Source organism: Bos grunniens, chromosome 12, assembly GCF_055505025.1.
Source record: "Bos grunniens cultivar Pamir isolate PY7600 chromosome 12, Bosgru_T2T1.0, whole genome shotgun sequence".
Lineage (NCBI taxonomy): Eukaryota > Metazoa > Chordata > Mammalia > Artiodactyla > Bovidae > Bos > Bos grunniens.
The window spans coordinates 15,637,210-15,654,128 of record NC_141176.1 but is presented as its reverse complement, the minus strand read 5'-3'; the positions used below and the strand labels follow the sequence as shown (position 1 = coordinate 15,654,128).

Sequence of the window (16,919 nt, the reverse complement as noted above, 5' to 3'; positions counted from 1 at the left end):
CACTGTTTAAGTCCTCCAAGTTGGCTATCACCAACAGGAACACAGATTAGCAACGCTGGGGAGTGAGGATATGGAGAAAGGGAGGCCTCATACGCTGCTGGGGGTAGGTAAACTGGTGCAGCCACTTGGGCAAACAGTATGGAGGTTTCTCAAAAACTAGAAACAGAGCTACTGTACCAATCAGCAATTCCACTTCTGAGTATATATTCAGAGGAAATTCTAATTTGAAAAGAGATATACAAGGACCCCGATATCCACAGCAGCATTATTTCTAACTGTGAAGGTATGGAAACAAGCTAAGGGTCCATCCCCAGATGAATGGCTAGAGAAGATGCGGTGTGTGTGCATATACATATGCACAATGGAATACTACTCTGCCATACAAAAGAAGGAACACTGCTGTCTGCAACAACATGAACAGACTCACAACTCAGCACGGACTTATGCTAAGTGAAACAGGTCAGACAGAAAAAGACAAATACTGTCTGATATCACTCCTATGTGAAATCTAAAAAAACAAAACAAAAGCCAGATAACACCAAGTGCTGGAGAAAATGCGGGGAAACAGGAACCCACAGGCACCGCTGGTGCGAGAGTGCCCTGTTAGAGCTCATCTTGGGAGTCATCTGGGAGTGCTAAGTGAAACTGAACGTGCCCAGAAAGCTCTCCCCTGGGTGTCTACCACACAAGTTTCCACAGACACCTATAAGAGGACATGCCTTAAACTGTTCACCACAGCAAGGGACTGAGGCAGCCTGGGGGTCCATCACCAAGGAATCAAAAACAACATTCACTGAGTGTCTAGGTGTGAAATACTCTGTGTTATCCAGAGGCAGTGAAATATGTATATACTACAGCAACCTGAACTAATGCAAAAAACAGAGCTGAATGAAGGAAAAACAGATACATAGATGTATGCAAGAAAATGAAGGAAAAACAGATACATAGATGTATGCAAGAAAATACATCTTCAAAGTTGACTAAACTTGGTCAAACTTTATATGTGTGATTACAGATGTCTATGATAGACACTTAAAAAAAAAAACACCTTTCTGCATATGAAATCTTCAAGTCTAGCGGTCAAGTGCATTCAAACGAGCTCATCTTTGCTGTGTAGGTTGAGCCCTTCTGCTTAAACAATTAACTGATTACTTCCAGTCTGGATCTGCAGTGAGGCAGAGGAACATGGTCACACAAACCCATGGATGTCCGCCTCGGAATAGTTATCGAAGCACCGTTTTTACAATTTTCGGGCTGTGTGGATTTGACTGACATGACTCTCCCCACCCTCTAGCCCCCAAAGCAAGTAAATATAAGCTTAGAATAGACTAAGAAAAAGACAACCTGGCTTTCTCCTCGGAAGCACACGCACTGTAACAGCGGCAATGAGCAACAAAAGCCCTGTGATTAATGTAAACTGCAATCACCTTGCTTTGATGCGGATGGAGTGGAGCAACACAGAGAAGGCGGGGTCTCCTGGGTACCATTTTTCTTTCTTAAGACTGCAAGTTGGGAGCAACAGGACATTAAAAAAAAAAAGTCCTATAGATTCTTATCAGCTTCCAGCGAGGCACTAAGACAGGCCTTCTGTTACACTATTGTTGCCCCGCCATGGGTGGCAAACACATCTTTCATGTCAGGTTGCAGAAGCCAAGAAGGCCAGAGTGAAGTCTAGAGTGAGAAAGGGCAGTCAAGGGTTAGAGGCACACGACAGGGTGGTTCACGGTCAAGGAAAGCCAGAAGGAAAAAAGACACACGCCAGCAGGTTTAAAAATCAGGAAGCAGAAGTGAGCGAGTCAGCAGGTGTAAGGGGGCCCTGGGGATGACGGCTGAAGAGGTCAGCATTGTGCCTCAGGTCCCCAACGGCAAGGCCCAGCCTCTAGCAGCACTAGCCCCAGGGCTCCCCAGGAAGGCGTCGGTAAACGGCCACAGTGTAAAATGCAGCAGACCAAGGCTTACACAGAATCCAACCATCTCACCTTACTTAAACATACAAAGAAAACCTGAGCAGTCCCCACTACGCTGCAGCTGCGCTCTACTGGTCCTGCTGTCCCGCGTGCACTGTAAACAGCTGTGTGGTTGCGACCTCTAGAACAGAAGTCAAAGTAACCTAAGAACTTTTCTGAATGAGAAAAACTGGTTTAGGAAGCTTCACTGAAGTCTTCTAAATGGGCCTTACAGACGTTAAAAAAAGCAATTAAGAATATCCACAAAAAACTTGGGAAAAAACAAAAAAGGTCTACCAATTACTTCAATGAGGCAAAGTTTTTTTCTTTCTTTTAAAAAAAGGGATTACTACAAATGAATTTTTGAGGATTCTTTGGACTGGGATAGGTAGAATAGACGTTCATGTGACTGAAACAGGATTGCTACACTACCTGGGGTGGGCTTCCCTCATGGCTCAATCGGTTGAAGAATCTGCCTGCAATGCAGGAGACCCGGGTTTGAATCCTGGGTCAGGAAGAGTCCCTGGAGAAGGAAATGGCAACCCATTCCTGTATTCTTGCCTGGAGAATCCAGGCGATGGACAGAGGAGCCTGGCAGGCTACAGCACATGGGGTTGTGAGAGGTGGACATGAGTTAGTGACTAAACCATCATAAACTTCATTAAAAGAGGACTATACCTGTAAGTGAAACTGGCATGCCTTTGCTGGCTGTGCTGTTATGTGCTTGCTACTCAGATACATTTACTACTAAGAAAAGAATTCCATTTTTAAAGTTGTGCCGCCCCCCGCCCCAAACCTATTCCATATTTCAGAAAAAGTTGTATCCATAGGTAAGACTTGATTCCCAAACCACAAAATCAACACACATGAAATTGTTAGAATATACCAGTAAACTTTTCTTAAATGATGCGGTGCTGAGAGGAAGATTTAGTCTAAAGTGTTGGCTTACTATCAAGAAGCTATAAAGTTCTAGATAAAACACTAAAAACTCTCCAGAATGCAATCTTCTCTGGCTCAATTTCATGGTCTCCAAGCAAAAGTGAAAGTTGCTCAGTCAGGTCCGACTCTTTGTGACCTCATGAACTGTAGCCCCCTGGCTCCTCTGTCCATGGAATTCTCCAGAAAAAATATTGCAGTGGGCAGCCATTCCTTTCTCCAAGAGATGTTCCCAACCCAGTGACTGAACCTGGGTCTCCTGTAATGCAGGCGGATTCTTTACCTTCTAAGCCACCAAGGAAGTCCTCTCAGCGAAAACTCAGCCCTAAAAATGTTATGCCTTTGATTTCTAGTTTAATTTCAATGAACTTTTTTTTTCAATCAACTTTTGATAAGCTCAATGATACCTAAACACTAAATTCAAACTGCTGTAATTAAATATCAAATTTTTTTTATCTGAAGAAAATCTAACATTGTTTTGAAAAAACACAATGCAAACCTTTTTAGAAGAATCTCTGCCAATAATACTTCTATCAAGTGACAGTGAAAGTCACTCAGTCGTGTCCAACTCTTTGCAACCCCGTGGACTATACAGTCCATGGAATTCTCTAGGCCAGAATACTGGAGTGAGTAGCCTTTCCCTTCTCCAGGGGATCTTCCCAATTCAGGGATCAAACACAGGTCTCCCACATTGCAGGTGGATTCTTTACCAGCTGAGCCACAAGGGAAGCCCACTTCTATCAAAGTTGAAAATTTTTAAATACCTTTAATGTAAAAAAAATGTAAATAAATTTGACAAAATCTAAAGTCTAATTCTGTAGTTCCTCAGAATAATTTAGCAGGTAGATCAGCCAAATAATAGTGTACTGGGGACCATGTTCACATTTCTTACCACTGGGTCTTTAAACTCAAGAAATGAAAACTCAGATCCCTAACATGTTTTGGAAAGCAATTTACGAGGGAAGAAGGAAAAAAAAGAAAGGGGGCAGGGGAAAACACCATACTCACACTGTTAGAGCTCAAAAAAAAAAAAAAAAAAAGGAAAAGGCAACAGGCTTTGGTCTTTTCTCTCCCTTTTTGTGAACACTGGGGGGGAAAAAACAGCAGCAGCAAAAGAAACCCAACTAATCTGGCCCATGATATTATTTTATAGCAGGTATTTCGAAACTGTCTCTGTCATCTTCTCGAGGGAGCACTCGTTCGTGCACACACACACAAACACACAGACACACAGACACACGGTTACGGTATTTTCCACAGCAGTCCAAGTCTTTGTTCAGTGTGTTTAGGGTGAAACAAGCTTATGAATTTTTCATAAGAAATCTTAACCAAAAAAAAAAAAAAAATACCGTAAAGTCTGTTTATTTGACTTGTTTTACTTGCAGGGTAAAAAGCCAAAATAACAGAACCTTTTGCTGAAAGACATTAAGAAAATTTCTTCTCACTTACTGATTCCCCAAATCAGAATCACATGCAAATCCAATTAAACTTAAGTACAATGTCACAAATAACGGGTTTAAGTATTCTCATTTTTGTTTCTAAAATGACACTACCACCGTGAAATGTGTGACTTTTTACAGGAGAGAAAATTCTATACACCTAGGTCCTTTCTCTTTGGGTTTCCTACTTATAATTTACTTTAAAATATGATAGCAATTCCACATATATTATTCTCTGAAAGGTCACAGTATTGTTCAATATTAAGCCTGCCTACTTAATTTTGACACTGAGAAGTGAATAAAAATTCACACTTAGCTGGAGAATTAAATATATATAACTGCTTAACTGCCCATAGGAAATTCAATTCACTGAGTAACTTTTATTTATGTCTAAGAATATCTATGAAAACCTTTTCACAGCAGGTTCCTTCCCTGATACGGTTAAATGCAAATTATCTCTTTTCCCTCTTACTCCAGAAAGCTCCTGCATACATAGCTGATACGCCACCTACTGCAAAACCGAGCTGACAGCGCAGGCGATGCTGCCAGCATTTCCATTCCATCACCAGGCTGGGACTGAATAAAGGCGTGTTTGTGTGGTAGTGTTTCTTTTTTAAAAATCTCAACGCCAAGAAGAACAAGCTGAAATAGCGTGTTCAAAAATGGAGCGTAAAATAAACAGGAGAGAAAAAGAAAAGGACTATGAAGGGAAACACAACAGCCTGGAAGATGCTGACCAGGGAAAGAACTGCAAATCCACTCTGATGACCCTCAACGTTGGTGGATACTTATACATCACTCAGAAACAAACACTGACCAAGTACCCAGACACTTTCCTTGAAGGTATAGTCAATGGAAAAATTCTCTGCCCGTTTGATGCCGATGGTCATTATTTCATAGACAGGGATGGACTCCTCTTCAGGCATGTTCTAAACTTCCTACGAAATGGAGAACTTCTACTGCCCGAAGGGTTTCGAGAAAATCAACTTCTTGCACAAGAAGCAGAATTCTTTCAGCTCAAGGGACTGGCGGAGGAAGTGAAGTCCAGGTGGGAAAAAGAACAGCTGACACCCAGGGAGACCACTTTCTTGGAAATAACAGATAACCATGATCGCTCACAAGGACTGAGAATCTTCTGTAATGCTCCGGATTTCATATCAAAAATAAAATCTCGCATTGTCCTGGTGTCCAAAAGCAGGCTGGATGGCTTTCCTGAGGAGTTTTCTATATCATCAAATACCATTCAATTTAAATACTTCATAAAGTCTGAAAATGGCACTCGACTGGTACTGAAGGAAGACAACACCTTTGTCTGCACCTTGGAAACTCTTAAGTTTGAGGCCATAATGATGGCCTTAAAGTGTGGTTTTAGACTGCTGACAAGCCTGGACTGCTCCAAAGGGTCAATTGTTCACAGCGATGCACTTCATTTTATCAAGTAATTACCTGTGCCACGAACAAAGGCAACAAGCATGCAGCCAGCAAGCTTCGGAAAACCTCGGCATCAAAGGCATCCCAAATAATGTGCCCAACCAGCTCTGTACTCAGAGTCCTGCTGCTAATCAATTACTGTGAGCTAACGGTATGTAAATTCTATCGCTAAAGATGTCCTTCTCTAGGTGTTCCTGCTGATCAGACGTACACTTAAAGTGAAAACAGTGATCTCCTACATACTGTAAATAAAGACGGAATGCTTTTGCTATTTGTTTATTTTTCCTTAAGCTGTCTTTCAATCAGAATGTCTTGGGTACTTGTACAATGAACAAGCATGTACATTATCTCTCATTCTTTCAAGGAAAGGTTAATAAAATATTTTAAGGGACTATGAGACTTTAAATCCTTTCTACTCATGGCAAAAATCTACGAAGAAACTGAACTGATAAAATTAACCATTGAGAGCAAGAGAGATGTGCAGATCTACTAAAACAGAGCTGTGGTGAAAGCAAAATGAGATGTAAGCATTAAAGCTATGGGTTTAATTTTTGATGGTAGGCACCAAAAGCTTGTTCATAGTTTCTGTATTTCATATTAGAATTATAGCTGGATTGAAATACTGCTGAAAATTCCTAGAAAACTGCTTGATGACAATAAAAAAAATGAAAGCATGACTAACTTCTTTGCTTATAGTTAATAATTATAGTAAAAAGTTACATGTGTCACTTTTAAAACAAATATGCCTTTTAATGACTTCACACAGTATTATGCATTGATGCAGTCAACTGGCAGGCTACAGGCTATAGTAACCCTGGCTGGATTTGCAAGTGACAAAAATCAGCCAATTCATTCCTTTGCAGACTGAACTCCAATACAGCATGGGTAACTTATTCTCAATAGAGTATACAGTATTAGAATAATGAAGAGAGTTCATTTTCAGAATTATCCTAAATATCTCATCTTTCAAGCTCAAAAATAACACATGAGTAACACTAAACATTATTCCTATGGAAGAAGTTTATTGATTCTTTTCAGTACCTCTTTTGATGGTAAATCTCAGGCTCAATGAGTTTGTGATCATTTCCTTAGTTCATGCTAAACAAGAAGTTATTTTTTAAAATTGGGTTTTACGTATGGCTATCTAAATTAAATAATCAAGAAAGTTAGCTTTAAAGGTGAGAACATTTTTTGCTCGCAAAGAACAGCTAAATCATTTATTTCTATGCCACTTATTTTCTCTGACTTCTAAGTACAAATAACATCTTAATTCACTCCTTTAGAATTTAACCATTAAAACTGGTCATTAAATATTGACTTTAATAAACTTTAACAAAATATTTCTGAAAATCTTAACTGAGGTTACAGAAGTTAGCATCTATGCAAAAAGTTTGCTTATACATAAAAACTCAGGAGAGCTAATATTCACTCAGAACTGTAACTGACTTCCCATTACAACATCTAAGGTAATACAAAAGTTGGCTGTACATACTAAAAGAAATATTTTAAAACCTACTGTACAAAAAAGTCCTTTAAAAATCCATGTTAGAAACAAAAATCTCTACATCAACTGCATAATTTTCTTTTTGTATAACAAGAAAAAAAGTTTATAACATCAAATTATCCCTTATGTACTTAAAAAGGCTTAATCAGGATTCAAAAGAACTATGAAAACAGAAAAAAAATACTAAAATCTATTTTATCAGTCACTATAATTGAACTGTCTACATACCTCTCCAGCTTATGAGTTGACTTTTCCTTGGCATTTGGACTTTGTAATGTAAAAAACAAAAACAAAAAGACGGTAATGATTTAATGTCAAAGTAAGATTTTCTCTAACAAGGTTTCATTTCAGATAATAAAAATAGCCCTGACACATCTTTTTACAGGAGATATAGTTTGTACAAATCTCCTTAGAAGTATTATAAGTGAGGCTTTTGCATCAGTTCACAAAAGAAAATTTAACTGTTATAACAAAATTTTATTGATGGAAACCATTACTCTAGGAAATCTGTCACTGATTTTTTTGAACATGTCTAAAAAATCATTTCTGAAATGCATTTAATTCCTCCTTAAGCTTTTGATAAATCATAATATCCTAAAACATTTAGTAATCTAGAAGGAAATAAGGCAGATTGATTACTCTTGCAAAAATTTTCATAAATATATCTTCAAAATCACTTGCACTGGTATTTACATATTCAAGTGTCTACATATTGTAAGTGCACACGAAATACCTAGTTTTTAAAATTTTTATTGAAATATTGGTGATTTACAATGTGGGGTTAGTTTCAGGTATACAGCAATGGAAATACCTAGTGTTTAAACTTCACTACTTTAAAAAATACTGAGAAATACTTCCCATTCAAAAGACTCAAGTAATTGTACAAAGTGCCTACTATAAGTCAGAGTGAAGTTGTCACAACATTTTTGTTTGCAATCAATGACGAACTTCTTCCTCAAATCTTTTCTCATATTGTTCCAAAGAATAAATCACAAAGTGACTCTATCTTCTTTTTCAGAAGAAAGCTAATAAGAAAACAGGTTACTGTACTTGCCATATGCCTAACATATATATGTGTGTATTTGGAATTATACCACACAGTGATTCTAGCATTACCCTTAAAATATAAAAAACAAACATACAGCTTAAGGTATACTGTATTTCTAAAATGTGTATGGCAGTGTGCAGAACAAAGGGAAATGCTTACACAACTCTTCAAATGATACAGAAATGATGACTACTGTCTCAGACTGAAGATCAGGATACTAATTAAACTTGTTTTGTGTTTTTTTTTTAAAGAAAAGTATTTATATTTCAAGTGCTATTTTTAAGATGTTAAAAGGTAACGTTAGTGTTTTATCACATGCCAGGTACCATGCTATGAACATATATTATCTCAATTAATCCTCACGATAACCCTAAGAAAGATGAAGAGAGAGCCTTAGAGGGCTAAGGGACCTGCTAAGATCCTACAGTTACTGAGAGATCAAGGTGGAACCAGTATTTGAAACCTAGTTATGCCAGCTCCAGAGACAGCAGGAACTATGCTTTCGCAGGCCATTTATCTCTGTAACACCTAGAACCTGGCATAGAGCAGGCATTCATGAAGTACATGCTAAACAAAGAACACCAAAATAGAGGTTTGCCTCACTTGATAAAATCTCACGATGCAGGTATTCTTAAAATGTTGAGTGAAAAAATGGATTTCGGGAAAGCAAATAATATTTTAAATGTCATGTCGTGTCATTTAAAGAACATGAGATGAATCATCTCACAAGAATAAAGAATATCCCAAATTTGTATATTGGCAAATCTAGATTTTCACATGTCAGATTTGCTGAAAAGGGGGGTTACTTTTTATGGCTTATAAAGACCACAGAACTTATTATGAGGAAAAAATATAGGACAGTGGAACACATATGGGCTCTGCAGTCAGACCTGGGTTCAAATTCAATTAACTTCCCCTAATTTGCTTACATGACCATAAGCAATATTCTTCACTTCTTTGAACTTCAACATCCTCACAGTAAAACAGATAGTCATGATCAGTTGATAGGGCATTTATATGGCTTAAATTAAATTCTAAATTACATGTAAAATCCCCAGGGAAAGAAATGGTAACCCACTCCAGTATTCTTGCCCAGAAAATCCCCATGGACAAAGGAGCCTGGCAGGCTGCAGGCCACAGGGTCACAGAGTCAGACACAATTGAGCAACTGAACAGCAACATGTAAAATGCCTAGCCCATCACAGACTTTCTATAGCCTGGTTATTATCTTATCCAGTGCAAAAGTATCTTCATGACATAACCATGAATAACAGGCACAAAAACGCACATTTACATTAACTAGGTTTTCAACTTAGACATGAACAGACAGAGAACTTTCAACAAATGCAAGCTTAATACTGTGTTGAATTCTATAAGATACAAGGCTCTACTTTAAATTGCTCCAGGCAAATGCAGTTTTCATCTTTATTAGTTTAAAAATACGTATGGTAAATTTTTCTTAGGACATTTATCTCCTAGCTTCATATGCAAAATCTACAAGAGCAAACTAATCACTACAGCTGTTTTCAGCAATTTAAAATCCGTCAGGAATAACGTGATATCACACTCTTAAAAGATACCCCTATCTAATAAATTATGATCAAATGCTTTAAGCTGCAATGGTGTCAGTCAAGGTTAAAATCAGAGCACTGGAATCATAATAATCTTGCAAATAAAATAGAGATGTAATACGAACTATCCAAAACAGCATGCAACTTAGAAATTATTTATATTTTGTTTTTTAAATTTTTTTTATTGGAGTTGACTTACAATGTATTAATATAAGCTGTACAGCAAAACGACTCAGTTACACACACACACATTCTTTTTTATGTTCTTTTCCATTATGGCTTATCCCAGGATAACTGAATATGGCTCCCTGTGCTGTAAGGCAGGACCTTGTTGTTTATCCGCTCTACACATAACAGTTTGCATCTACTAAACCCAAACAACCAGTCCATCCATCCCCCTTTGCCCCTCCCCTGTATTTAGCTCTGAAAAATATCATCGTTACCTCTGTAGCAGACTTATCTTCCTAATCATATTTTGCCTAAGTTAATAATAAAATTAATTTGCTTCTGTGAACAAACACCAAGGGGATGATGATAAAGAAAGATGTGCTGGGAAGAAGGAAATATCTAAGATGAAATTTTGAATTTGCCTAATTTATAAAGAGGTGACTGTATTCCTACTTCTCCTCTTTGCAAAGATACACAATAGTTCAAGAGTTTAAATCAAACAGAAGTCACCAATATTAATGGAAGTCTTATAAGCTATTATAAATAACTTACACTTCCTTCCAAGAATGCAAAAACTATGCAATATCAAGCATTTTCTACATAAAATATAGTAACTCTAAATTTATTTAAATTACTACACATTTTCGAAAACATACTGGATATTAAAAAGGATGGGGAACACGTGTATACCTGTGGCGGATTCATGTTGATATATGGCAAAACCAATACAATATTGTAAAGTAAAAAATAAAATAAAATTTAAAAAAAGAAAGAAAAAAAAAGTCAAACAATTATACTACATTTCCTTGTTACATGTCTTAAAAAATTGTTCCCCAGCATAAAATAAAAATAAATAAAACAAGATGCAGTTAACCTAACAGAACAGCAGGTTTTTCCAAACTGAGGACTCCAGAATATTCAGTTACATTTAACAGCAAATTTTACTAATTTTTTTTTAAAGATTAAGTTATTTTACAAATTCCTTTTTGAAGACAGGCCCAATCTTTCAAAAGTTATTTTGATGACAGCCTTTTAGAATCTTCAGTACATATTTTTCTACATAAAGTATAAAATTGGGCAAGTCTGATTTTTAAAAAATTCCACGCTACTGATTTTACCTTGTTATAGGAGGTTTGTTAACTAATATTAAAGTTTCTTAAAACTGTTGAGTGATACAAACTTTAATCTTAATGATTACTTGAGTCTGATAAACTTCTATGACTTAAGGTGGTTTTACAAAGAACTACAATGTTTAGCATTTACTTCAGGTACCCTATCATTTGATGAATTTTTATTTATATTTATTTTTAAAAAACATTAAATTTAAGTGTAGACATCCTAAGAAAACTACTTTGAATTGTGCATTTTTCCTATCCATGTAAAGGAAAGACTATATCACTGTGTATAGAAATAATTATTAATAAAGGTTGATGACTATTAGATAGAAATACCAAGCAAAAGAATCTAAAAGTCACAGGTGACTGATTTATAAAAAAAAGAGAAACAAAAACTGAAACCCACAGGCATTTATGACACATATATGTTTGCCTTTCACAACACAACCAGAAAGAAACACTGGGATTCAATATACAGATATTCAGCTACCTTGAAAACTGAAGGCAGGCTTTATCAAAATGTCATTTTGGTTCCCAGTTATATATCACTCCTCTCTTTTTCCTATCTTACCAAAATTTAATTATTTGGATATAAGGTAGACTGTACTTAATAAGAGGCAAGAAGGCTCAACTCTCTCTCTTACAATTATATAACAAAAATTTGTATATTATAAAATTCACTACACAATGAATATATAGGAAAATAGTAAAGCTTGATACAAAACTTTGGTAGGTAACACTGAGGTTGTTTAATGAAGCAAAGTTAAGCATTAAGTAAAATCATTCCCAATTGTCATTCTGTATCACCCTAAGACAATTTAAAAGGATGTAACATTTTTAAGTAAATTAATTCTCTTTATTTAAAAAAACAAACAAACAAAAAGGAGTATGTACTAACAGTGGCCTTTTTGGTTCAAAGTAGTGGGAAGGAAAAGCAGTTGAAGATTTAAAAATCAAAGTGAAAAAAGACATATAGGACTTCCCTAGTGGAGCAGTGGATAAGAACCTGCCCGCCAATGCAGAGGACTCGGGTTCAATCCCTGGCCCAGGAAGACTCCACATGCCTTGGAGCAACCAAGCCCACGAGCCACAACTACCGAGTGTGCCTGCTCCAGCTACTGAGGGCCGTGTGCCTGGAGCCTGTGCTCCGCAACAAGAGCAGTCACTGCAGTGAGAAGCCTGCACACCGCATCAAGGGGTGGCCCCGCTCGCTGCAACTACAGAAAGCCCGAGCACAGTGGCAAAGACCCAGTGCAGTGAAAAAGAAACAGATTTCTTTCTTTTTTTTTTTTTTTAAAAAAAAGGATGTATCAACTCCACCAATGTTAAGACTGGCTAATGAAGCAAAAAAGATGAAACCTATTCTACAGAGACGAATGGTTTTCCAACAGGGGCGCAACTACTACCTACCTACCTCTACCCTTCAAAGAAATCACCTGTGGTTGTTTTGGTTTCGGGTATTACGATACTATAAAAGACCATACTACCCTGCAAAGTACATAAACGGGTAGAAAGGAATAAGAAAACGTGGGACCTGCTGGTAATCTGACCTTTGGCAAAAATCATAACAATGCCTGCGTTCACGGAGGTGTACTCTGTATCAGTTAGCACTCAGTACTATGCATGCATTGTCTCCTCTATCTCTGAGGTGCACAGACTGCTACTTTCCCAGCACCCATTCTTCCCTCTTTGTTAGTAACTGAACCCAAATTCCACTGAGGTGGCAGCTGTACCCAGATAAAAACTGGTATTTTCTGATGTTCTGTAAGTGCAAGGTCAAGTTATCAAGTTCTGACCAAAGGAACAGAAGCAAAATTGACAGGGTATGAGTCTGGATATGGTCCTCTCACAACGCTGGGTGAGCCTTTCTGACTTGCCCTACTGCCTCCGTTTTGCTGCCCGGAATATAGATGTGATGGTTAGAACCACAGCAGTCATTCTGGATCACCTTGAGAATGGAAGCCACAAACTAGTGATGGCAGACAGTTGCTTGCAACCATGGGACCGCCACACCAGACCTGGACTTCTTACCTTGGAATTTCTGTACAAAGAAGAAAAACACATTTGCATCACTGATATTTTAGGATGTCTAACAGACAGAGGTGGGCAGTATTAAAGATCTTGTTTTATCAATGAGAAAACAGACCAATAGAGTTAGGCAACTTGCCACAGGCACACAGCTAGCAAGCAACCCCCAAAGCGCCAAGCTCTGAGCTACTGCGTAACACCACCTTCAGACCACACACCAGGAACTGAGTGAGAGATTCTGCAAAGGACGTGAGCCCTGACAACAGGCGAGACAATGCTGAGGCCAGGTTAGCTTCTCCACTCATTAGACTACGTCATACATCAAACCCTGGCTTAAAATACTGGACGACGACAAAGTCAATGAAAAAGGGAATCCAGTCAGTTTGCCACGGAAAAGAAACAACAACACTAGAGCAGAGACTCTATGGATGAGAAGTGTGTAGCCACAACCACAGAAAGGAAAAGGGGTAACTGGTAGGTCCAGGAATAAGTTTAACCTAGAGAGAAACCTCTGTAAGCCAGGCAGATTTTCCTCATTCAGGTCCAGAATCATCATCAGATTAAATCCAGAAAAATAGCTACCTGATTTCTAAAAATGAACTAAAAATTCTTAGTTTTTTGCCAATTTCTGTCAAAGTTCTTGCCAACAAGGGTCTCTATAGTCAAAGCTATGGTTTTTCCAGTAGTCATGTATGGATATGAGAATTGGACCATAAGGAAGGCTGAGCATCAAAGAACTGATGCCTTTGAACTGTGGTACTGGAGACCTCTTGAGAGTCCCTTGGACAGCAAGGAGAACAAACCAGTCAAACCTAAAGGAAATCAACCTTGAATATTCACTGGAAGGACTGACGCTGAAGCTGAACCTCCAATACTATTGCCACCTGATGTGAAGAGCCGACTCACTGGAAAAGACCCTGACGCTGGGAAAGATTGAAGCCAGGAGGAGAAGGGGGTGACAGAGGACGAGATGGTTGGATGGCATCACCAACTCGATGGACATGAGTCTGAGCAAACTCTGGGCGACAAAGAAGGACAGGGAAGCCTGGTATGCTGCAGTCCATGGAGTTGCAAAGATTTGGACATGACTAAGGGACTGAATAACTAAATTTCTTTATGCAGATGGATGGAGGGGAAGGGTGCTTATATATTAAGTAAGCAAAGGAACAACTCTACAGATTTCTCTGACATAGTCAGCTTTTGTACTACTACCCCCGCCCCTGCTTTAGGCGTGGGGGTGTGTGTGAGGGTGAATGGAGAAGTGAATAATCCTCCTGTTTCCCTGCAGTATCAAGCAATTAAAATACTCTGGATGAAAAAGCATCTTGTATGCTATGCTTCAGAGTCTTCTGGGAGGGAATGAAGTAAGAAAACTGAGAAAGAGAAACGTAGTCTGAAAACTTGAACTTGTGGAAGCTGGGAGACAGACATGGCCAATTTTTTTAGAAACAGTAAGATGTGAAAGAAGAAAGTTACAGAATGAGCTACCTTCAGACCCAGAGAGGGGCCTGAGGCTTTAACCAGCGGGGTGGCCATTTGTTCCCTAAGTAGCTAGTAATATCTTCAATTTTCCAAATTAATAAGCTTGTGGCAAACTACTCAAATAATTATACATTTTCCCTCCAGAACATGGTAACAGAAGGATCAAGACAAGCTACTGCTAGCTTTTTTAACACTTAAGTTAAAATACTGGAGCGCAGATGCTATAGCTCACATACTTTTTAAAATAACCAGGTAAACAAATGACCTATGACTTAAAGGATAATGATAAGTGAGTTTTTCTGGTTATATAAGCCAAAATTGATGATTCCTTAACAGGCAATACACACTCATCCACATATTTACAGATTTATTTAAATTTACTTCTGCTGCTGCTAAGTCGCTTCAGTCGTGTCCGACTGTGCGACCCCACAGACAGCAGACCACCAGGCTCCCCCATCCCTGGGATTCTCTAGGCAAGAACACTGGAGCGGGTTGCCATTTCCTTCTCCAGTGCATGAAAGTGAAAACTGAAAGTGAAGTCGCTCAGTCGTGTCTGACTCTTCGAGATCCCATGAACTGCAGCCCACCATGGGGAGCCCTCCATCCATGGGATTTTCCAGGCAAGAGTACTGGAGTGAGTTGCCATTGCCTTCTCCTAAATTTACTTCTAAATGCATATTAATTGTTTTTGTATTGCATAGCTTTAAAAGATAAAATTGAGTTACTGTTGCTTAAAATCTTATTTTACACAGCCACATGGGTGGCAAATTATTTATAAATTATTAGAAAACTTAAATGCAAGAACACAGCATAAAAGAGTTCATCAAGGGATTTCCCTGGCGGTCTAGTGGTTAAAAGGTCACCTTCCAATATATGGAATGTGGGTTTGATCCCTGGTCAGAGAGCTAAGATCCCACATGCCTCAAGGCCCAAAAAAAGAAACATAAAGCAGAAGCAATGTTGTAACAAATTCAATAAAGACTTGAAAAAAAAAAAAAAGTCCACATGAAAAACAATATCTTCTTTAAAAAAAAAGTTCGTCAGAAAGAAAAAGTATTTTGAGTATCTGTAAACAAATAAATGAAAGATGTCAACTAAGATCAACATAGTTTAAAAAAAAAAAAAAACCCAAACGTTGCCTTGGAACTCAGGCATCTTTTAGCTTCTAGTCACTCAGAGTGCATTAAATAACTAAACAGATGAAGACAGAGACAGAAGTGCTCTTACTCTGAAACAATCAAGGAAGATGCCTGCAACCCCAGTTCCTACCATAATTTTATAAAATCAAATAGAGAAGGACAGGACCAATGTCAGTCCTTGGACTGTCAATCTTTCTGGATTGAGCACACATCTCACTCAAGTTGCTAATAACATCTCCTTGGCTTCACATTGATGACAGATATCTTTTAAATTTTATTGTAAGCTGATACAGGCCAAAGCAATTCATTTTCTTAGACTCATATTTTTAAAACACGTTTACCCTGGACATTTATTTAAAACTGTTCTTGTAGCCGAAGACGCTTACATCTTTAAGTCTATTGTTCATCACTGCTCAAAATTCTAGCCCACACAATTATAGGCTCATATTATACATGTAAAATAAAAATAATAAAAATTCAATTAAAGATAAATAAAAGGTTCAGATGAGCATTAAATCATGCCAGGCACTGTGCTAAAAATACTGCTATTGCTACACCTAATTTACAAATGAAGACACTATAAAGTGTGGCAAAGAAGTGTGTCAAAGACCTCAGAGCTTCTAATGAGAAACCGAGCAGGGTTTTCACTCAGCAGTTAGGCTCTAGAACCCCTTCTCAGTTACCGCCACATACACTGCGTCAACACACATTCTGCTCTCAGCTTTGAAGAGTAGAAAACTGATTCATTCCTACATCTCTGAAGAACAATGTTCATCAAACAACTTAAACATGATTCAGAGATGAGGTACTCAGCTCGTCAAAAAAGTGTTTTTAAGCACATTAGAAAGTAATGTTTATATGCGTAAGTAACTGAAACATTTTAAATAGTCTTATAGCTATTCATTCAAAGATTCTCCCCAAAGTTCTCCAGGCCAGCTTTTTGACTCTGATTTATTATTTTGAAACAATGACAATGACTTTCCTTAAAGCTACTATGAATAAATAAATTCTAAGCTGCCATTAGTTGAAATGTGTGACCCCCTCCCTTTCGAGGCAGCCAGCAAGAAGGGAGGGAGGTGTGCGAAGAAAATCGACGCCAGGCTATCTGAAGA

General features: G+C 38.0%; 2 protein-coding genes across 3 annotated transcripts in view; one reads left to right on the top strand and one right to left on the bottom strand.

Annotated features, from left to right (window-relative positions):
• GTF2F2 (general transcription factor IIF subunit 2) overlaps positions 1 to 16,919 on the bottom strand; it is a 135,677-nt gene that overhangs the window by 72,748 nt on the left and 46,010 nt on the right. The gene's annotated exons all lie outside the window — the stretch shown is intronic.
• Positions 2,274 to 5,910, top strand: KCTD4 (potassium channel tetramerization domain containing 4). Its single transcript, XM_086328901.1, has one exon. The coding sequence runs from the start codon at positions 4,984 to 4,986 to the stop codon at positions 5,761 to 5,763; it is 780 nt and encodes a 259-aa protein (XP_086185027.1). The 5' UTR covers positions 2,274 to 4,983; the 3' UTR covers positions 5,764 to 5,910.